Source organism: Quercus lobata, chromosome 3 (genome assembly GCF_001633185.2).
Source record: "Quercus lobata isolate SW786 chromosome 3, ValleyOak3.0 Primary Assembly, whole genome shotgun sequence".
In the NCBI taxonomy this organism is placed as follows: Eukaryota; Viridiplantae; Streptophyta; class Magnoliopsida; order Fagales; family Fagaceae; genus Quercus; species Quercus lobata.
Window position 1 is genome coordinate 61,278,107 of NC_044906.1, and position 24,054 is coordinate 61,302,160.

Here is a 24,054-nt window from a genome sequence, read left to right on the forward strand (position 1 = left end):
TTTTACGACAGGACACATGGTCTTGCTGCCGATGCCAAATATCAAAGCAAAAACAAAGTTTTTTTTTTGGTCACGTCACTCTCGTGTTTATAATTTTGAATCATACCTCTTTCTTTTCTATTATCTAAAAAAAAAAAATAAGAGAAAAAATTTAGAACGAATTATTAAAAATTTCAAAAAAAGTAAAAAGATCCAGCTCTCTCATAAGAATAATGTTAGAGATACAAATTATTTTACAAAAAATTTTATAAACTGCCGATATAGTGAGTGATTATTAGTAAATGAAAAGTGATATTAACAGTTGGCCTAAATAAAAATCAATGAGAAATTGACCACATCAACATTTTGTAAAAATGTTATAAAATAGTTTGTGGCTGTAACATTACCCATCTCATAAAGTGATTTGAGAACCTTGTTTCCTTTATTATCATGTATAATAAGCAAAACAAAGTTCTTTTTTTGTGTCTCATGTTTATGATTCAAATCATATCTCTTTCTTAATTTCTTATTATCGATTTAATTAAAAAAAATAGGGCTAAATATTAAAATTTTCAAAAAAAGTAAAAAGTTACACCTCTCTCATAAAGATGATTCTAGAACCTAGTTTCCTTTATTATCGTGTATAATAAGTGGTTATTGTGGAATATTGATGGAATCATATCCCAATTGTTGTGACAAGCAGTACATGTCCTTTCCTCTTCCTCTTAGAAAACCTAACATTGTAGAAAAAAGGGAGAAAAAGAACCTTTTATCAAATGTTATAATACAATTACCATTAGCCTATATCACTTGCTTGGAATTGATACCAATAAATGAAACTTGATGAAATTGAAGATGGTGAAGAAAGGAAAACTCAATTTTCTTATGAAATTTTGTTTTTAGAAACAAACACATACAAGAGAGAGAAAATTTGGTTTTAACACAACACAACAAACTTTTTTTCTAGATACAATAAAATTTCAACCTATAATGTCAATTTTATGATGATTGCTCTTTAATATCAAGCTAAGACATCAATCAGTTTTTGGTATAAGCGGAGTTCGAACTCTAGATCTCTTATTTGACAACAAGAAAATTTACCAATTGAGCTAACTTAAACTCACTTCTTATGGCATTTAATGTATAATTTATTCGTATGTAACATTACATATATGATATATCTCCATGCATGCATGATAATTTTTTTATGATAGCTTTACCATGGCATACCAAAACTTCAAATGAAATGAAGTAGGTTCCTTTCACTTTTCAATGCAAAAGAAGTCCTACAACAAAAGAAGTGGCCTATAGCAAAAGAAGTTACTTGTGGTGGAAGAATAGGTACTGTATTAAAAGCAAAGGCAAGTCGTTCATATGAGATAGAAAGGGAAATGTTATGAGTGTATTTCACGCTCTTCTTTATAAAGAGAACTAAAGTTCAAATCTTCTCACCTTCATATATTTATCCAATGTTATCAAAATTTGTAAAATTCTATCTACACAGAATTTAAATGTAGAATTTTCACTCCAAATTTTCAATTTCCTCTTATAAGCCCACCAAACAAAGGAGTATAAATGTATAATACAATTACCATTAGCCTAGATCACTTGCTTGGAATTGATACCCATAAAAAACTAGATGAAATTGAAAATGGTGAAGTTAGGAAAAATCGATCTTTCTTATAGCATTTTGTTTTTTTATTTTTGGTAAAAAACATAATTGGTTTTTGGTATAGGCGACGTTCAAACTCTAGATTTCTTATTCGATAATAAGAAACTTTACTAATTGAGCTAATTAGAACTCACTTCTTATGGCATTTAGGGTATATTTGGTTGAGATGATTTTGCAGGGTAAGAAAAAAGATGAGTGAAAAATAGGAGAGAAAATTGATGGAAGAGGTGTTTGATTGAGAGGGGAGGATGGAGGGGGGGAGAGAAAAATGGTAGGACCCAACCATTTTTTGATCGATCCCATCAAAATTCAATCCTCCCAAAATGGAGGAAAAATAAGATAGAGTAAAGGGGTTGATGGTGTTTATCATTTTGTCCCCTCTCCCTCCCCACTTTTCTCGATCACGTTGTTTATTTTATTTATTTTTTCTACTTTTACATTAATATTTGGCCACACATCAACACTTTTTTCTGTTCTTTTAAATATTTCATTATCTAAACATTTTTTTTTCAACTAACCTAATTTCTTTTTCATAATAATAAATTTAGTTAATCACATTATTTTTGACTAATTTTACCCAATAACTTTTTATATACTATGTAATAGGGTTATAATAGTAAATTTGTATCAATGATATTTTCCATCCCTCCAACCAAACACATATGATGTAAAACTAAATTTTTTCTATCCTCCGACTATTTTCATCTCCCCAACCAAACAGACCCTTAATGTATAATTTGTTCATATGTAACATTATATTTATGATATATCTTCATGCATAACAAATAATAATTTTTTTTTTTTAATTTTTATAATAACTTTACTATGGCATACCAAAACTTCAAAAGAAATGAAGTAGGTTCCTTCAAAAACAAATGTTTCCTTTCACTTTTCAAAGCAAAAGAAAGAATAAGAAGTCCTCCCTTGCCCAATTTTCTCCCATCAAAAAGGAAAATAAAAGAAAGTCCTACAACAAAAGAGCTTACTTGTGCTAGAAGAGTAGGCACATGTGTATTAAAAGCAGAGGCAAGTCGTTCATATGAGGTAGATAGGGTAGTGTTCTGCATGTGTTTCACACTTTTCTTTATAAAGCGAACTAAGGCTCAGATTTTCTCTACTCTATATCTTTATCCGGTGCTACCAAAATTTGGAAAATTCCATTGAAAATTTGCAATTTCCCCTTTTAAGGCCACCAAGCAAATTATAAAAGGGATTAGTGAATTTACAAAGGAATTAGTAAATTATTTCTTCAAATTATGGCTTTTCCGTGAATCAGTGTATGTTTTGAATTAAGGGATTTTGGGGTGTTTTTTTAATTAATTAATTTATTTTGGGTGTAAGAGTGTTATGAAGATTGAGAGATTTCTCCTACAAGTTCGTTTGACCTGATTGCATGTTTGATTTATCCCAATAGTTCTAAACATTGTGTGAGTATGTGTAATGTTAATAATGTTTTTTTTTTTTTTTTTGATTGAGTAATGTTATAATGTTGACTAAGACTAAGACAAATTGGGTAATTATTACATGATAGAAATTTGGTTTAAATTCTAAACTATGTGACAGCCTTACATCACGAATCATTCATTGGCATGGGCTATGGTCCACATCGAGGAAAAAATAACAAAAAACCGCAGTGTACTTCCTACAATAGGGGAATTGGTCACGTCATATTATGGCTAATGCCTCCACTTTTTAGTGCTCTTGTCGTTTTCGAAGATAAATGATCAAACTTTATTAAATTTTCTATTTATTGTGTTTGCTTTGACAAACTTTATTAAAAGTTCTGGTGTTTTATTATAATTTTTTTTTTTCAATTATATTAAATAATTGGCTCACTGTCTCAACTGTTAAGCATAAATCTGATTGCAAACATTTCTAAATTTAGTAATTGGACCTCGCTTAACCCAATTTTGTTAAGTGGCAAATTGGCAATTGGACTGGCAGGGCCTAAAATAGCAAGGGTGATTATACTCCAATAGACATTACAAAGCATCAAACAGTTTGCATCTTTGACACTGTTTCATAATAAAATAGGATATTATATTACTAGTAGTGTTTATTATATAGTTTATTATACAGTTTTACATTCACTCAAAAAAAAAAAAAAAATCTAAAATCATGAAAATATATTTTCAGTTGCCTTTAGGTGCGTGTGTAAAACTATGTTAAACAATTTGTGTGCAACAAATTTAGCCCTCGTATTTATAAAGAAATGTTAATGGATGCTCTTAGTGTATTGGTTTAAAATTTTTTTAGACAAAGTGTAGATACAAAATTGGTTGTAGCTTTAGGCTACAACCTTATTTAATAAAATTAACATTACTACATATTTTAAAAATTTAACTGTTAATTTATATGTTTTTACGCTCTTAATACATATGTCAAATTTTGTGTCAATCAAATATTATTTATTATATGATTTATAAGCTTATATTTTATGCATAATTTTAAACTACTAAAATTTGCAATTTTTTACAATTTATTTATTATTTTCTAGAAATTTTGCAAGTATGGATGATATAAGAAGAAAATGTAATTTAATGGTGAATTTGTCAAAATCTACCTCTAATAAAAAGATATTAAGATGTAATCTAAATTACAACCAATTTTGTAACTAAATTTTGTTTTAAATTTTTTTAGAAATTTTTTATGAAATAAAATTTTGATTTTTTTAACAGTTTTTTTTTTATTTATTTTTATTTTTTTATATTTTTCATTAGTTTACATCATAACTGAGGTAATAGTTGCACACTTGCATCAGAGCATGATCCTTTTCCACTTGCATAGTTGCATATCTTCCATACAATCTTCCCATATTCTTCACCGCATGGATTCATTATCTTCCTATTTAGATAACGTAACTAATTCGATAAATCATAAAAAGAAAAGAAAAAAATAATGAACGTAACGAATTAGAACACCTACGTTACGTTACATGGAGTTGGAAGCAATAGAATTCGTAAGGGTCACACCACACCACTCTTCTTTATTTTCGTAAACGCATACTAGTCTTTTTCATTCCATTCTCGTACGCTTCGATCTACAGCTCAGATTTATTTATTTCCACTCAGATTTTATGGTTCAAAATGAGTAATAGTAGGCCCACACCCCTTGCTATATCCTTTATAAAATAAAACTGATGGTGACTAACTGCTTGTATCACAACCTGCCTTGTTAGAGTCATGATATAAAGTCACAAAATGAAAATAGTGGCTAAAAATAGTGTGATCTATATGTTTTGGGGAGAAAATATTGTGGTGGACTAGTAGTTCCTATAGTTTACTTAGGAAAGTATTATTAGTCCTTAATTTTTTTTTTAAATAGCCTCTTTAATTTAGGAAGTTTCGAAGTTTCAAATGTGCGTTATTGGTCTCTAAAATTTAAAAAAAAGAAAAGAAAAACTACTATTAGTTTAATTTAGGAAGTTTCAAATAAACGTTATTGGTTTCAAATTAATTGCGCCTATTTATGAAGATCAACTATGCTCCGACCATAATATAATCAATATCTTTGCCACAATTTGTCCACGTGACGAATTGTGAGTTGTAGAGTTATAAACCCACATGGTCATATGGATACATCATTTTTTTACTTCACTAATCATAATTTGCCACGTGATCAAGTTGCAGTAAAAATTGATGATTTTGTTGTGAACCAATGGGGCTCAAATGGAAATTTATAGACCCAAAAGTGCATCAAGAGTGTATTTTGACCGACCCAACTGGATAGTGCATGACACGCGCTAGGCCCTCAAGTAGACAAACAGAGAGTACCATTTGGCGGCATTATTTCACCACCACCACCACTCCAAAATTCCTATTCACTCTGCATATATAAACACACACCCACACGCTTCCCTTTCAGTTACCTTTCTCATTCTGCATAGCATTGCTCTCTCTCTCTCTGTGTTCGAGTTCAAAACCCTAGCATCCTCGAGTTTCGTTTTTTCCTTTAGCAAACAGAGCTCCATTTTCTTCGATACTTTCTTTCTCTGAAGTTTCACAGAGTTGTACTGAGAGAACAATGGGACTTTCCACCAACTTTGAAGATTCGACGGACCGGCGTTTGTTGAAGCAAGTCCACGACAACGTTCACGGCAACATCTATCTCGAGCCGGTATAAGCTTCTTCTTCTTCTTCTTCTTGAATCATTGCCTTTGCCTTTGGTTTCTGTGTTTTTGTCATTGTTTTCCGCTTTGAATTGGTTTATGGCTTTGAGAAATGTAGAATTGGTGAATGAATTTCGGATTCGTATCCTTTGGAGCTTTAGTGTAGCGATGGAGTCGATTGAAGTGAAACTAGATTAATTTTTTTATATGTGATTTGTTTTTGTTGCTTTTGCTTTCGTGTTTTCTGCTTTAGAGAAATGCATAGTTCTTGTTTTTGTTTGTGCTTTCTGCTTTGACTTTGTTCATAGCCTAGAGAAATGTGTAATTCTCCAATTATTTTTGCGTAACTAAATTTAAGAGCTATGAAATTGTGTTTTCAGTAATTTTATGCAATATTTTGCTTCTCAAATCCTCATATGTGTTTGAGTTTTCTGTTTTAACTTGGCTTATTTGCGGAACACAGATTTACTTATATGAAATATGCATTGATAACTTTTGGAGCTTCAGAATTGCAATTTACTCACTTGAATTGTTCTGATTTGAGTTGATTCAACCAGAATATGATAGTGAAATTACGAAATAGCTCAGGATTTGGAATTTGATTTTCATGAATGAAAATTTTCTATGAGATTTTGAGCAACTGTTAGATTATTTATTTGAAAATGTAAATTTTTATTTTGAAAATTTGAATATATAAAGAAAGAAATTAAATTCAATCTTATTCAGAACAGAGTAAAACTATTGAATGTTCAATAGGTAAAATGAGTGAATAGTTTATTCCTAATTTGTCTCTGTAATCATGATGATTCTGCTCAACAAAACTATAATCCTTGCACAAAAATACGCTGATTTGAAATATATAAAACAAAATCATTAGAAATTCAGGGTTTTAAATCATACCAAAGTATATGAGAAGTAAGTAAATAAAATAGGTAAGGATGTAGATTTGAGATCATCAACCTAATGGTTTGATGAGGCGTCTTTATTTAGGAAAGTATCTATAATTGGTTTCCTTTTTAATATGCATTACATTATGAATAATTCTGTTGTCATTAACCATTCTTAGTATTGATGGTTGAGTTACCTTTCTCATGTTTTCTTGCAGGTCGCTCTGAAGTTCATAGATACTGAGGAGTTTCAGAGGCAAGTTTGTTGAATGTAATGGTTGTTTTTCTTATTTCATGAACTATTCTTTGACAATTTTGCTACTTATTGCAGGCTTCGTGAGCTAAAGCAGCTTGGTGAGCCAGCCTTTACTAGAATTTTTTTTTTTGGGAACAATTAAGATTGACCTGAATTAACTATCAGGAAATTTAGATTTATAAATAATTAAGTGTACATCTACCGAATATTTATTATTTATTTCACTGGAAAAATATAATAATCTATTTTACCGGGTTCTTGAAGAAATTTAATGTCAAGTATCTTTTTATTGGAATTTAAATGTTAGTTAAATTTTTTGAATTTTAATTCTTACATTTCTTGTCACTTTCTACAGTTTCTATTGTGGTTTTCACACAAAAATTAATCAATGAACCAATCTATGCCACTGATTAAAGATTTCTGATGCAGTTATTGTAGCAATTGAAAGACAAATTTTAAAATATTAATTATTATTAATTTTTTTGTCATAATCGTACGTTTGATTTACTATAATATCATTTTTATGGTTCAGATTGTAGTTAAATCAATGTTAAAGGTAATATCCTTTAATGAGGTGTATTATGAACCATGGGAGGCACTTCACATTATTGGCTGTATATCTTATAATAATTTGAAAGTAAGTCTCATATTAAATCAGTTTTCATAACTTTATTTCCAAAAATTAAAAAGATAAATATATATTTTAATATTGAGCTCAATTTTGGAATTCGGTATCTATGACAACATATTAATAGCGTTTGTGCATCTCTACTTTCAGCTGACTTTGCAGGTTCTAGCTTATGCAAACTTCTTAAGTGCTTAGCATTTTGTCTATTTTTATCATAATTTTTGTTGTGCGGTTTATGTCAAAAAATAAGTCTTATTGACTTCACTCTTAGCATGTTAAATCAAATGCACTTATCAGGCATAAAAATTATGTTGAGTGCAATGCATTTTTTATATTATCTTCAAATGATACTAGTGGGCTTAAACTAGTTACTAATTAAAAATTTCCTTGTATCACAGGTTTATCGAACATGGTCTACCCAGGGGCAGTTCATTCTCGGTTTGAGCATTCACTAGGAGTTTATTGGTTGGCTGGCAAAGCTGTTGATACTATTAAAACTTGTCAAGTGAGAACATGTCCTTATGCTGTAATTTCATTTTGGATGCTCTTAATGAGATTATTATCTTTATCCAAACCTTATCCTTGCAGGGCTTAGAGCTTGGAATTGAGCGTTCAGATATTAAATTAGTAAAACTTGCTGGTGACTAATTTTTACCTATCATAACAAATTCTTTGTTTATATCACTTGATTTAACCTATGTATTCTTCTTGTAGTTTTTCTTTTTCTTTTTTTTTTTTTGTTAATAGACCCTATACATTCTTCTCTTGATTGTCTTTATAGGACTACTGCATGATGTTGGCCATGGGCCATTCAGCCACATGTTTGAGAAGGAGTTTCTTCCTCGGGTTTTTAATGGCTTCCCATGGTGACTTTTACATTCATCCTAAGAAAACAATGACATCAATTTTGAATAGAGAAGATTGTATTGTTCACCATCTATAACCTTTCTATTGGAATCACCATCTTTAGACCAACATACTAAAGAGACATAATAATTTTTTTTTTTTTTTTCTTTTCATAATTTTGGCTTAATCAATTATACATGTTCTGTCATACATGAAATTAATTACAAAAAAAATTTAATTCAAGTCAAGAATTATCAAAAGAATAGGTTTGTCCCCTGTGTGCTCATTTCTACTCTCATCAGTTTCTTTGAGATGAACTTGATGTCTTTTGAATGTCATATCAGCATAGTTCTACCAAAGATTATAAGTGACAAATTATTTTAGTGCCATAACTTCACATGTCAGTTGTAGTTTTAGTTCGCTTATTCAATTTGCTGAAGCACTTTATTAGCATGTCTTTATTAAGGTAAACTGTTAAGTTTGTCATGACATTGTCCACAGTTTTTAAATCTTGAGCTTGTTTAAGGTATTGAATAGTGGATATGCATATGCCAGCACAAAGGAACCAACCTCAAGTTCTCTTACAGTGCCCTATATCTCATCCATCCTCATAATTGCTCTTTCAGGCAGATACTAATTTATATTTTAAAAAGAAGTAAAATTGTTTAGATTGAATAAGAATTCTAATAATTCATTGTATAGGTCAAAGATCTATCAGTGAATTAAGATTGTCAAAGAGGCTTGTAGTTTGATTTTCTTTTTATTGTGATTCACAATTGGTTTTGCTACCTGACCTTAAGACAAGTGCCACCTTGTATCCCTTTTGCATTTGTTCACTATTTACACTCTTAAAGGATGAGTTTATGTAAGAATTAAAGATAATAGACCTTCTGTGCACTGTCTGTTTAGTAGCATATGCTCTTTACCATTTTTTTCAATCTTACTAAATTGTTATCAGATAAGAGTCAAATAATATTTTATTTTCTGTAACAAAGGCTTGTGTAATTTATTACTCCTTAATTTTTATTTGAACTGTAACTGTTAATTACTTTTTCATTCAAGAATTTAATCCTTTTTTTGTGGTTATTACTTGAACATTGTCAGGTCTCATGAGGATATGTCTGTGAAGATGGTAGATCACATTGTTGATGAGCACAATATTGACATTGATTCTGAATCCCTTACGAAAGTGAAGGTTATATGTTATGCATAGATGTGTGTTTCCTTTCTTGTTAACAATCCTTATTCCCAGAATATCACTATTACAGCTAGTGAACTCCCATCATGATTCATGAAGCACGAATTTCAATCTTCTGAGTTGTCATCAACATGTTGGGATATGAAATAGTTGGAGTTGCTACTTTTTCCATTGGCTTTGTTTTGGTTGAATTTCTTTCTGCTGAGACTGTGTCATTGCATACTTCCATTTTTCTTACTATCAATGTCTTTTCTTGTTCACATCTTTTAATTACTGAGATTATTTTGACTCCTGAGACTTTAACTTGGTACTTCTATGTACATGAAGAATGAGGGATACAGGTAGATTAGTAAAATCTAGCAATTACAGACTTGAAATTGTTGGGGGTTTAATGTATGTATGTCCTCCTGGCAGCAAATGATCACTGCAAGCTCTGAACATGATTCAACAGAAGTACGTTATTATAGCCCAAGTTTTTTTTTTTTTTTTTTGGCATTTTCTTTATCTCATAATACCTTTCAGGACTTATTTTGTTATGCCTGTCTCTTTATATTCAACTTTCATAGCATCTTCTATCGTCATTTCTCCTTCTAATGATTCTCTTGAATGTAGAATATGAAGGAAAAGAAGTTCTTGTATGATATTGTTGCAAATGGTCGAAATGGAATAGATGTTGACAAGTAAGTTGAATTCATTTTTTCTTTTCCTAATTTTTCATTTTGGATTCTTTCTGAAATTAAAAAATTTATAACTGTCATTCTTCTGCAGGTTTGACTACATAGTTCGGGACTCTCGGGCTTGTGGTCTTGGCTGCAATTTTCATTTTGAGAGGTATGTATTGGTGAACTCTGTTCAAGTTAAATCAAAGTTTGTGACATTTGCAAATGTACAGCTGTTTGAACTTGGCTTACTTTAAATTGTGCACATACTTTAGGTTATTACCCTATTCTTTTGTCAAGCAATGGCTTTTAAGGGAACCATGTTTTCAATCAAATTTGCAGGTTGATGGAATCTATGCGAGTTATGGGTGACGAGATATGTTACCGTGCTAAGGATTGTTAGTATTTGTTGAAACTTATTTCATCACTTTTAGATTAGAGGTTGTCATATTCTTCATGCGGTATTTGATTTCTTTGTCAGATCTGACAATCCACAAGTTATTTGCCACTCGTGCTGATTTGCATCGAACAGTCTATACACATGCTAAAGTGAAGGTGCCAAATCCCAACTCCATTTGTTAATGTGGAACTTCAAAATAGTAGTTCCAGCATAGATGTCTTTTATCTATATTTGAACACTTAATGCATTAAATTTGACAGTGATCCTTTGTCAGGCAATAGAACTCATGGTTGTTGATGCTCTGTTAAAAGCAAATGATTTTCTTCAAATTGCATCCTCAATTCGTCAACCGGCCGAATTTTGGAAGGTTTGAACTTTACACATTGTCATGAAACTTCTAGGTTTTACTTTACAGCACTGACATAGTCTCTCTAAAAGTGCAGTTAGATGACTCAATCTTAAAAATCATTGAATTTTCTAATGCACAAGAGCTCAAGGAAGCAAGAGACATTATTCAACGCATTCGAAGAAGGGAGCTATATCAGGTATCTTATTACAATTGCAAGATGGGGAAGAGGTAGTAATGTTTGAAATTCTTCATGTCTCAAAATCTTTAACATCTCCTATAATATCAACCATAAAGGCAATATAATTTTATCGAGTTGATATGTTTCTCAGTTTTGCAATGAGTTCTCTGTCCCAAAGGACAAGATGGAGCACTTCAAAAAGATCACTCCCCAAGATATCATTTGCTCCCAGGTCCAAAAAAGATATATGATTTTACCATGGTCTTTGTTTCTCAAAAGTGGACAAATAGTATCCTAAAGTGTAATTTTTCAACCAGAAAACGGGTGGTGTGACGCTAGAAGAAGAAGATATTGTTGTGAGCAATGTTAAGATCGATTTGACACGAGGAAGAAACAACCCTCTTCAAAGGTAAAAACAATGATTATGATGAAGGCAATGTTCATCTTTGCATACTGTTTGATGAATTTCTACTTCTAATCTAATTTGACAAATAATCTTTTTCCTCATGCATGTTTCTCCTCATCCAGCATCAAATTCTTCAAGGTACAGAGATCAATTCTCTACCAGGATTTATTTATTTATTTATTTATTTTTAAAATGTTTTTGCTTATCATTGATCTCTGTAAGCTTCACTAAAGGACTAACAGATGTTATTTTCAATTTATGAAATATTTCAACCATAATGCTGCAGGTTAGCATATGTTGAATTCAAACTCAGTGATATAGAGGGTGGCCCTCAACTTTAGCATAAGATTGAATATCCGGAATCAGGACTATTTATGCTTAGAAAATTCTTTACTTAAACCTGAGTACTTGGTGAATTTAGTGATGTTGTTTGCAAAATCCTTGATGAATTAGGTTACAACCTAAAAACCCTTAATTGAAAAAATTGGTATCATGTTAACTACATGGTCAACTATATTTCCAAGGTAGAAGGTGATAAACCTTATACAAAAAGTGGTTACAATGCAGGTTAACTAAGACTTATAGCTTATGCTTTAGAAATCAACAGTAATTCTGCTAAATGCCACCTGCTTGATGTACTGATAATGAATGCCAACTTAATTAAAGGCACTGCTTTTAAAATTTAATCCTTCTTGAAGCTGAATTGGTTTGACTAATAATTCATGAACAGTTTTTTTTAGAGGACATAATATTACTTGCACATTGTGAGAATTAACTGCTTGACTTTTGTCAGGATTATGACAGTGATGAGGTATTCCCAATCCAAGATGATCGCATCAGCCACTTGCTGCCTGCATTTTACCAAGATATGATAGTGAGGGTGTACTCTAAGAAGCCTGAACTGGTTTGTGGAAAATAAAGACATTGATTTTGCTATGTCATTTATATGGTTAGGATATTTCTTTATGACCATGAATTATATGCAAATGTTACATACAGGTGGAAGCAGTGTCTGAGGCCTTTGAAAACTTTCAGCTGGAGACTTATGGAAAGAAAGCACAGGTTCATTCAACTCCTGACTCAAAAAAGCAGCGCCGGAGATAATTGCTTGCTAGAAGATGTGTATGACCTTTATATTTTTCTTAATTGGAACAGGTTCATAGTCATTGATAAAGAAACATAGTAATGCCATGAGCAAATGTGCAATGTCCATATATAATGAATAATATGAGCAAATGCGTTATCCAAATATCTCAATTCCAGGTATAAATGTATAAAATGAATCTCACTCAATTTGCTTGGATACCCAAGCTTAAAATTTCCATATTGCTCTCATATATACCAGCTATTGGGGCTGTACTATAGTGTTTTGATTGCGATTCTAGTTTGTGTATTCAACAAATGGGATATGCAGAATGTAGGGTAAGAAAATAAGCAGGTGCTGTTTTAGTGGAATTACTTGAAAACTTGTCTCTAGAAAATATTAAATTAATTGGAATTGTAGACATTAATTATATTCAAAATTCATAATTCACAATTTCCTAAGATTAGTTGTGGATACTTTTAATGTTTCTAAGTCAGATCCTTTTGATGGAAATAAGGGCTATTTCCTAAGATGCACACAGACATGACATGGAACACAGTGATACAACAATTCTTCTTGCTCCACTAATGGTAGTTGTTGCTCAAGCCCTTTGCATGACAAATTAACAATGCCTAGCTCAAGTATGAGCGAAGCTCAAAAACCTTCCACTAAGCACTTCTTATCAAGTTTGGGACCAATGAATCCTGTTACCTCACACCTAGACACATTTGAACTTCATGAATTATTATTATTATTATTTTTAATTTTTTGATTTAGAAACTTTATCACCTTACATTGAACTTCAAAAGTCCCGTTTGGATGCATTGAAAAAAAAAAATTAACTAGAAAATTATTTTTGAAATTAGAAAAAAAAATTATAAGTTTTATTGTTAAAAAAAATTTTGGTGCCTTAAATCAAACCAATCTAATATAGGATATAAGGGGTCATTGGTTTTGCTTAATTGGGCATGTAGAAATTTATTTTATTGATATTTAGGTAAGGGAATACCTAGGAAGTACGGACATTTCATTTAGGGTGTCATACTCATATTGTACTCATGTCATATCGATGTCATATTGGTCGTATAATGTTATAACTTTTCAAAAATTTCTCGTGTTACCATGTTGTACTTGTGTCCGTGCTTCCTGGGAGAATACTCAATTTTTGTTGAATGGGAGATTGTTTTTGGAAAAAGAATACCAAACATGCTCTTAGGCTTTTTAAGGTTTTTTTTTTAATTTTTATTTATTTATATATAAACTAATGGCTTATTGTCTTATTGGTGACTATTATAGCATTTTTTTTTTTAAATGCTCCAGAGAATAACGAACAAATTCGATTATTATGTTATTTCATTTTAGGGAAATCTTTTTAGTAATTTTGACGGTCCCAAAATTAATCTTTACTATAACTAAATTGCTGAAGAGAACAAGGAACAAAATCTCACCAAACATGATTTCTAAAATATAGAACTCATTAAGTTAGAAAGATAAAAAAGTAATTAGTAGGTATTCTTAAAATACGATAACATGGTGTTTCTTCTTCTCACATTCATAGTGGGTCCCACCATAAGTGTGAAAGGGACACCACTGTAGGAGTATTTAATAATTTTCTTTAGGTTTGTAAGTTAATTTAACAAAACATGATATTCTTTTCCCAAATATATATATATATATATATATATATATACACACACACTCCAAGAGAAATATGTATCAAAGGAAATTAAGCCATCTAGGCAGGGTGAAGTCTCCTCCAATAACAGAGACTCTGCCATCATTTTACAGCAAATGCTACCAACCATTTTGCAACACTATTACACAACTATAATTGTTTCAGCCAAACATTACATTCCAATTTCCAATCAGAAAAAGAGTGCAGTAAAATCAAAACATCCCTTCCAAATATGACACCTGAGTGAAATAGAATCAAATATTTGATATATACATCAATTTTTTCTTAATAATTTGATAGTTGTAACAGAGATGAAATTTAAATCTTGAATGGTGGGAGGATGGAAAAGTGGGAGGATAGAAAAAATTTTAATTTTCCTCATTTTTGTTTGGTTGAGAGTGAAAAAGTGGAGGATAGAAAAAATGAGTTTGTATAAATTTACTCATATATCCTATGCCCAATTAAAACAAAAAGTGACAAACAACCAAAAAAAATACAATCACCCAAATTTATTAAAAAAAAAAATCATGTCCAAAAAAAAAAATCACGTCTAAAAAAAAAAAAAAAAAAAAAAAAAAAAGAGAAAAGAAAAGAAAAAGAAGAAGGAAGAGGCAACATCCAGTGGAAAGCAAAAGGAAAAAAGAAGAAAAAAAAAAAAAAAAACAATGAGAACAAAAGGCAAACATTTAGAATTGAAAAAAAATTAAAAAAAGAGCAAATACAAGCCCATGTGCAACTTGCTCCTAGGCATTTTTGTCATTAGCCATCAGATTTTTCCCTTTAAGTTTCCCCCCATTTTGGAGAGAAAAATTTTTGGTAGACCCAAGGAAAAAATATTTGAATCCCATCATTATTTTTCCCTCCTCATTTTCTCTCTCTCTCTCTTTTTGTTTTGTTTTTTTGTTTTTTTTTTTTTTTTTTTCATATTCCCTAAAATCTACTCTGCCAAACACACCATAAATGACATGAAAATATAAGATAATATTAATCTATTGAGTTATAAGGCTCATGGCATATTCATAATGTAGTTTTTATTTTTGTTTTTTTTTTTTTAATGTTGAAATATTGTTAAATTGTATGTTTGTATAAATATTTTAGATAGTAAAATACAGTACATGACGTGGTAAATATGTTAGTATATATAAATTGTTGTTTTAAATATAACGGTACACGTCAAACGGCACTCTTCATTCGTTAATCTCTCTGTAACCTGTAGACTCTGTAATTCTCAAGGAGAAGTTGAGTTCGAAGGCGCTTCTTTTCGAATCTTTTTGTGTCTCTCAGGTTTGTTATTTATTTGATATTAGATTTTTGATTTCTTTAGCTGCCCTAATTAGAAATCAATCCTTATCTCTCTCATCCACAACAATCTGTGATCTAAAATTTTTTTTGGTATAAAAAAGGGAATTGAATATGAAATTGATGAGTCCAAACAAGAATTAAAATTATCAGAATAGTTTGAAATTTTGATTTTTCACTCTATTTGGTTAAATGAATTGGATTGGATTGGATTGGATTTTAATTGGTGGGTAGTGTTCAAAATACCAAGTTTCGGCTTAGATTGCTTAGTGTTGAGAAAACTAGACAGGGAAGTGTGAAACTAGAGCTTTGTTTTGGGGGGACAAGTTCTTGACTTATATTGCTGTAATATCTTGAAAATTTATGGTTTTTTAAGCCTTCCATGAGCTTGTTGAAGCCAAAGTCCATAGTTTGACATACATTTTAGCTGTGGCTCTTGGTTGAGATATGAATAACAATGTTGGGAGGCCTAAGGATCCCTTTGATAGTGTTTACTGGTGTCATTATAATCCTTTTAAAGGTGGCCAACAGTGCTCAAAATGGGTTTCTAAGATATTGAAAAATTGGCGGGCCATGATGAAAGCTTGGGAATTTAAAAGAAACTATCTAGTGACTGATTTGTGGAGTATAAAAATGATGTTTAGCGAAAGTCTGGTAATTTTAAGATTATATTTATTGGAGTTCCTAAATATTGGGCTTTAGGCTTAAAAAGGTCTTGTGTTAAGGGCGATATTGGTAAAACAATTCTGTAAATCAAAAGAAGCCATAGAAACCGTATTTGAACTCCTGAAACACACTCTAAGACTTTATTTTGGTGGTCTTTAGGACTGGGGTTAGTGGGGTATGATGGGAGTTTATTTTGGAGACTTAAGGATTGTTTAACTTAATTTGTAAAAGTATGGTTTTGGTGTCATTCAGGGCAACATGTGGTTAAGACATAGATGTTTTTGGTGGACCAAAACTGGAGTTTGTGTACTGCTTTAGATCTCTTTGGGGGTTGTCTTATATGGGTTTGAAGGGTTAAGCACATGTAAGTAAGCATTTATACCTTATACGTATTAGTAGATGCCTTTCTATTTCTAATTGATTTAATTTACTATCAGTAGAGTGAGTTCTAGTCTTGCATCTATTTGATAGGGTTGCACTATTCTTCATTAGATTCAAGTTGACATCGCTTTGAACCTTTTTTTTTCCCCCCCGAATAGACATCGCTTCAAACTTGGTTGGCCTTGCAAGGGTAAGTAGAATTTGCTAAATTGGGATTTCCTAAAGATGTATTAGTTTCTTTTTTTCAAACTTATTGTTTTCTAAGGAAATAAGAGAGCTACTTGTATTATAAAAATTTGTTAATTATCTTGTTATGAGGTTGTAGAATATTTTAATAGACATTTTACCAAGAATGCTTGTGGGACGAGCTAAATTTTAACATGTATGTGAATGTCTTCAATGAGGCATTTCAAGTGTGTAGTTGTTTCTAGAATCTAATTGTTCAAATTGCATTTGATTTTCTATGAGGAATTCATTGCTCATTTTAGTCATGATGTTTTGAGAAATTATCAAAGTTAGTGATTATGAATACTTTGCTCATGATGTTTTGTTTTTGCAGTTTTTTTTTTGGTTCTAACTAATTGAGAAAATAAATATAGATAGTCAATGAGCTCTAGCTCAAATGATACATAAGAAAGGGTGGAGTATAACCCATTGGTGTATGTGTAAACTTACTGAAAAAGAAAAAATGGGGTGAAAAAAAAATTATTCTGTTGGTGATAATGGAAAATTCCAGCTATGATGCAATAAGAGGCTGTCTGGAAGAGGACCTTAAACAATACAATGTCTTCAAGTAAGAGTGATTTGCATGGGCTTGATGATAATGGAGTTGGAAACTAAGCACTGATTTTGTAGACAGGTACTACTTTAATTTAGGTGTGTTCAAAAAGAAGTGTTTCATGCAAATATTCATACACTTGTTTCAGATGGAGACAACCTTACCTATCAATTGGGAAGAATCTAGATGACAATGGAGTGGGGTGAGGCTGGGTTAGGTCTAAGGTTTGGTTATCAATGATGCTGAATCCAGCCTTATTAATTTTGGTTGGGCTGGTTGGGGCTTAGTCCATGAATACTAGCTACTTTTTTTTTTTTTTGGGGTGGGGGGGGGGGGGGGGGGGGGGGGGGGGAAGAGGAGGTTGGTTTGTGCCTCTTGCTCTCAACTGTGTGTGTGGCAAATATGCTTTGAGGCAAGATTAAAAGGTAATTGCTCCTTTCTTTCTTTTTTGATTTGGTGGAATTCTTAAATACTAGCCAAACTAGTTGATACCGTATTGTACCGGCCGGTACTTATCGTACTAGTCAATGAATAGGTATAGAAACACCATTTAAATGTAATGCTTTAAATACTGGCCAATAATGGGTTATACTGGACTTAGCGTAGGAAAACGAACATTTTGGCCAGTAATCAAAACTGGGCTGGTACAAAAAATAAAAAAGCAATCACGTAGCCCTGTCACTGCTACTCACCATCATGTCAGCAGTCATTGCCATGTTGTCAATCGCCTAATCCTCAGCTTCTCACCACCCCCCCCCCTGCCCCCCTGTTTTGTCTGCCCTACATGAGAATATCTTATGCAAAAGTGAAATCTGATGGAAAGTGGAGGCTTTTTTCTTTATCTCCACCCACCCACCCACTGGCCCTTGTGGCCAAGTTTTAATGTTTTGCTATTTTTTTTCTTCTTTATCTAGGTACAATGGTGTGTATATATATATAGATCATTCTTGGTCAGGCTTTGATAGGTGAGACATACCTTTATTATTTTTGTGACTCTTAGCTAATCATATAGGCTTTGACTGATATATATATATATATATATATCATTCCCCTAACCAAACCGGAACGACCTCTAGTACAGTATTGACAACTTGGATATCTCCTTTGAAAAATAAAAAAGGATTGGAAGTTCCTTGAAAAAGTTCATACTTTGACAAATAAAAAACTTTGTGATAATTAAATAAAACTCAAACTAAACTCAGCTGAAATGGGAGTTTACAGAAATCCATTTTCAGCTACCAACTATGAAACTAGACAACCAAACACATATAAAATTACCAAATTATTCTTGGCATTGATATTCAAATAAAGTCCAATGATTAAAAGCTAGTAGCATATTATTGCAAAGGGAATAAGAGTTGTAGACTCGATAATATAAATAAATTTGTGATGAACCCTAAGTGGGTGGTTGCATGGCAAATTTAGTTCATATTTCTAGATATCTTTTGTCTCTAAGGAACTTAGAAATGCATGTTTTTATTTTGGGTTATTGTCTTGGGCAGAATTAGGAAAGTCTTGGCATATCTAGCTTAGAAGAGAAGAGAGCCAAAGGCAAACATGTTAAGTTGGTTGGCATAATATAATTAAAACATTGTGTTAGGCAAAGCTGATATATTGAAGAGAGAGAGAGAGAGAGAGAGCGCAGATATGAATCAAATTTGCTGGGGTGGTTGGTGGTTCACATTTTTTTGTTTGAATAATAGTTTTGTAAACACCCGCCGAGGGGGGGGGGGGGTGGGGGGTTACTGAAACTTTTCAGTATCTTGAATCTTTCCCTCATTTTGCTATTTGAAGATTTTTTCTATCAAAAGGACACTTATAGTCTGCATTAAATTAAAGGAACGTATATATCTGATGGTGATGACATTTAACTTTGTTTTGTATTGGATAAATTTAACCCCCACCAATTGATTAGAAAACAAGTGCATAGTAAATTTCTTCCAGTGCAAATAAATGGCAAAAGGTCTTATATACAGGCAACAGCAGAGGATTTGGCAAGGAATAGAGGACAAGTTCTCTCTATTTATCGCTAGATATTGCGGAGCATCAACTCCCCAAAGCTGCCACTCGCTTTTGAAGCAAGATTGGCTAAGAAAGCAGAGGTTCGTGCTATCTTCATGTTGGCTTCTGAAGAGACATCCCTACATAACATTGATGACCTAATTGACACTACTGAGTACTCTCTTTCCCTTCTAAGAAAAGGTGAAATTCTCAAATACATACAATGAGTAAGTCCTCTCCCTCTCTCTTTGTTCAGTGATTAAAACTTTCTTTATCTCTACAAGATACAAATGGAACAATCTCATTTTGATGAACTAGTTTGATGTGACATCTTGTTTAATAAAATCAAAATATTAGTCCTTTGTGATGCGTGACTGTATGTTTGTCATGTGCCCATCTATGACCATAAGTTAGCCAAATTTTTCTCAAAAGCAGTTCCATTTTTATTAGAGTGAAAAAGTGGATTCATCATACATCTTTGGGAAACAATTGTTGTGTAGTTCTCTTTTCATTTTGTGTGAGGAACATAGCTTATATCATATGGTTTATATTGATTTTCTGATCAACAATAATTGCTCACTGTGAGAAAGTCACTTACTATATGCTATTGATTATCCATTTAAGACAATGACTTACGAATACGAAGAATGAACTAATGCAGTTCAATATGACCCTTGCACTTATGGTAAAGTCAATATATGTCCTCTTGATGCACAATGAAGCTTGTGAGCAAGAATTTCAACCAGAACTTCATTTAATATAAAAATAAGTTACATGATCAGAAGAATTATCATCTCCTTTCAGGTTTTCATATTATTATGTGAAAGATAAGAAAAAATTGCGAGAGATGTGATTGAGAATAATAATATATGACTCTAGGTCAACTAAATAACTTGTGATGATGAGATTGCAACATGAATGTTACCTTAATTTTTCAAGAAAAAAAAAAAAATTTTTTATTATCAAGAAATGGACTTTATTATTCATAATTGTAACATGCAGATATTTGGAGGCAAAATTTAAATATCTTAAAATATCTTTTGGTCAATATATTTCTTTTGTATGCAGAAATTTGTTTTAGATCGTTTTAATTCTTATAAAACATTGATTAAATATTGTTATATATTGCTCTTCACTATTTATGGTCATCACTTTAGGTAAATTCAGTAAATCATTTATACCTCATTTAGGCATTGGGATGCTAGTCACTTTAAATTCATTATAAATATTTTGTGCGAGATCTTTGTTTGGCTATATTTTTTGTCATTTGGAATACTTAATCAAATTGGAAGGGTTAGCTTTTAATTCTTTAGTTTTCAAACCACACCCCCCCTTCCTCTTTTCTCTCTATCCTGATGATTCAGTATTTTCATTGACTTGTTGCTGAGTGCTTGCTCTTTGGGGACCAGGGTAAACTGGTTTGTTGGAGTAAATCATATCTTGAGGGGTCAAGGTATGGTAGAGCAAGACTTGCATCTTATGGTGTGAAGACAATACTGGGGGGCTGATTTGTATTCAATGTCAAAGACTGCGTTTTCTTCATAAGATGCGCTGCAAAGAATTTGTATCTATGAAAAAAATTGGGATATTGTTATTAATAAACCTGATTATGGAAAGGTTTCTGAAAGTTGCGCTTGAACTCTTGAAGCAATTTTTGATCGTGATAATGAAGTTGGAATCAAGTTTTATCAAATTTCTGTTAAATCAGGCTACCATTTGACGCAACAAATTTCCAGAGTTAGTGACAGGACGGAATGATCTACCGGGGTGTTTGGGAGCCGCATCTGGTCAAAGATTTGGAGGCTCCATTTACCCAAAAAAAAAAGGTCAAAGTCTTTATGTGGTGGGCATGTAAGAATATTTTGCCAACCCATGTGAATTCAATAACGCAAAGAGTAATTTCAGAGGACACCTGTGAAGCATGTAAACAATTCCTTAGAAAACTCTTCATCTTCTTTGGGAATGCGGTGTTGCATGGAGTGTATGGGCTGGCTGCTCTGTTCAGCTGCAGAAATGTGTTCAAGGTCAGGAGGATATGATTCACCTTATGGGTGAGATGTTGGATCGACTAGCAGTGGATGAATTTGAGCTTTTTCTGGTGCAAGTATGGTTATTTGGCGTCAAAGAAATGTGGTGGTTTATGGTGGGCAGCTCCAAGAGCTCAGTGCTTTGAATCACTTTGCTAGGGACATCTTAGAGGAGTATCGACAGACCAAATGCAAATGTTGATTGCAAATCCTACAGTATCTGTTGAGGTACGGTGTCCACCTCCATCCTCTTGGTTCAAGCTCAATTTTGATGCTGCATTGTTTGCCGATCTTGATGAGATTGGGATGAGAGCAATAGTTCGGAATGAAAAAGGGGAGGTGATGGCAGTTATATCCAATAGAGGCCCTTCTGTAGTTGATAGCGAGGAAGCGGAAATCATGGGTTGAGAGAGAGCTTTGGAATTTGCAATTGATGCAGGTTTCACAGAGCTGTCCATTGGGTCATATTCTGCACTATATACAATGCTTGTTTTAGGGACTTGGATGGTACATGGTTGGCTTTGTTAGGCCTAGTGCAAACTCAGTGGCCAATTCAGTGGACTTGGATGAATTGACTTGGTTAGAGGATTCTCCTCCACCAGCCATGGAAGCTTTAGTAATTTGATTGTACTCATATTCAGCAATAAATGACAAATGAGTTTGGCTTCAAAAAAAGAGACTTGGATAAAATCAATATGCAAGTGCAAGACTTCACCAATCAAAAGTAATAGAAAACACATTAGATGTTGTAGAGAGAATTCTATTAGGTAGATAAAGGTTTCTATCGAAATTAATCAAGATTCTTATCTCCACAATAATATCTTGGTATTATCTATTGAACATGATCAAGATAATATATAGCCATATTATCTTGAAATTGGAAAAAGAGGGGAATTGATTTGTTTTGCTGGGAGGTCCTGCACATGTTGATAGTTGATTGCGTTGTGTGTTGATGAACTACATTCTCAATCCATATTTGTCCCAAAACAAAAATTGATTTAATGCATATATGACAGTTGTATAAAATAAAAATTGATTGAAGCTTTAGCATTGAGGTTGTGTTTGGCATTGGCTTAAAAAGCCAACTTTTTACAATTTAGCTTATTTTTGGTACTATTCATGGTTTCCATTGCACTTTTTGGTATTATTTATGGATTCTACTGTACTATTTTAACTACTTTTTAACTTTATTTATAGTACTTTTAGCATAAAAAATTTTAGTTTCAGCTAATTAAACTGTTCTCAACACATTTATATCTTTTAATGCATATATGATAGTAAATGGACTTATTTGTGTCCATGTTAGGGTATACAATTTTATCTACAGGTGAAAATAATTCCTTAAAAGGATTAGACTCATATTCACCACCTCTATCGGTTCTAAGTCTTTTAATCCTTTTATTCTTTTGGTTCTCAACTTCACTTTTATACTTTATAAACATCTCCAAAGCTTCATCTTTGGTTCTTAGTAGGTAAAGTTTAGTGAATTTAGAGTGGTCATCAACAAAGATTACATAAAATCTTTTACCACCTCTAGTCATGGTGTGTTTTAAATCACCTAAGTTATTATGTACCAATCTAAGAAGCTCGGTTTCTCTTGTTATGGACTTACAAGGTTTCTTGGTGATTTTAGTTTTGGCACAAATTTCACACTTATCCATATTAGCTTCACTTAGTGAATTAATAATTCCACATTTTTTCATTTTCTTTATATAGCCAAGATTAACATGTCCAAGTTTACCATGCCAAACATCAATGGAATCAACTAAGTACAAGAAGATGAACTATTTTCGTTAATAACTTGATCAACATTAAGTAAAAAAAGACCTTCATCATCATAACCCTTACCAACAAAAACTTCATTCTTAGTTAAAGTAACTATGCCACTATCAAATAAAACTTTAATACCGGCCTTACCAAGCAAATGTTCCGAAATGAGATTGTGTTGAAAGTAAGGTACATGAAGGACATTATTAAGTGAAAAAGTTTTACTGGAAGTTAGCTTCAAGAGTACCTTCCCTTTACCACTCACCGGCACGGACCTATTGTCCCAACATAGACACATTTAGTGTCTTTCGCCATAGGAGTGTAGGAACTAAACTCCTCTTTGAATGCACCAATATGTCTTGTGCAAGTCGAGTCAACTACCTAACCCTTCACTTTTGTCACCAAGTGTGCCTCGCACACCACTGTCGCAATGATTTCTTCAGTTTGCACCACATTTGCCTTATTTGATGTAGAGCCTTTGTTATTGTTCTTATTGTTGTAGAAGTTGCCTCTTGCCCTACATGTTATTGTATAATGACCTATTTTGCCACAAATAAAACAATTAACATTTTTTCTTTTGGATTTGAGGATTTGGGCCATTTTTGTTATGAAATTTTCTTTTTCCCTTGGAATCATGTTTCTTGTTATGTTGTGGAGGTCTAGAGGGTCCTCCTTCTACAACATTAGTCTTGGAAGTAAATTCTTTAGCTCTAGAAACTTTTTCCGACATTCTATTTGTTTCTTCAATTTGAATATCAACGATAGTTTGTTGAAGATTCAAATAGGTTCTATGGTGGTTATACAGGTGTT

At 32.2% G+C, this 24,054-nt stretch overlaps 1 protein-coding gene and 1 long non-coding RNA gene across 5 annotated transcripts in view; both read left to right on the forward strand.

Annotated features, from left to right (window-relative positions):
• The first annotated feature begins 5,461 nt into the window (after nt 1-5,461).
• Nucleotides 5,462-24,054, forward strand: part of LOC115982642 (deoxynucleoside triphosphate triphosphohydrolase SAMHD1 homolog) — a 47,025-nt gene continuing 28,432 nt past the window's right edge. The window contains exons 1-19 of one of the 4 annotated variants that reach the window (XM_031105295.1): nt 5,471-5,767; nt 6,865-6,902; nt 6,978-7,000; nt 7,929-8,035; nt 8,119-8,170; nt 8,312-8,396; nt 9,481-9,571; nt 9,989-10,027; nt 10,187-10,254; nt 10,343-10,405; nt 10,576-10,631; nt 10,715-10,788; nt 10,908-11,000; nt 11,077-11,178; nt 11,312-11,392; nt 11,478-11,569; nt 11,689-11,704; nt 12,360-12,470; nt 12,566-12,964. In XM_031105295.1, coding sequence (XP_030961155.1) covers nt 5,675-5,767; nt 6,865-6,902; nt 6,978-7,000; nt 7,929-8,035; nt 8,119-8,170; nt 8,312-8,396; nt 9,481-9,571; nt 9,989-10,027; nt 10,187-10,254; nt 10,343-10,405; nt 10,576-10,631; nt 10,715-10,788; nt 10,908-11,000; nt 11,077-11,178; nt 11,312-11,392; nt 11,478-11,569; nt 11,689-11,704; nt 12,360-12,470; nt 12,566-12,670 — 1,389 coding nt within the window. In that variant the 5' untranslated portion in view covers nt 5,471-5,674 and the 3' untranslated portion in view covers nt 12,671-12,964. Of the gene's footprint in view, nt 5,768-6,864; nt 6,918-6,977; nt 7,001-7,928; nt 8,036-8,118; nt 8,171-8,311; nt 8,397-9,480; nt 9,572-9,988; nt 10,028-10,186; nt 10,255-10,342; nt 10,406-10,575; nt 10,632-10,714; nt 10,789-10,907; nt 11,001-11,076; nt 11,179-11,311; nt 11,393-11,477; nt 11,570-11,688; nt 11,705-12,359; nt 12,471-12,565; nt 12,965-24,054 lie in introns of those variants that run through there. The other 3 variants (XM_031105297.1, XM_031105296.1, XR_004089695.1) reach the window with 3 other exon arrangements.
• Nucleotides 15,411-22,152, forward strand: LOC115982644. The gene is made up of 3 exons (XR_004089696.1): nt 15,411-15,609; nt 19,426-19,677; nt 20,860-22,152. It is a non-coding gene; the product is annotated as an uncharacterized LOC115982644 (long non-coding RNA).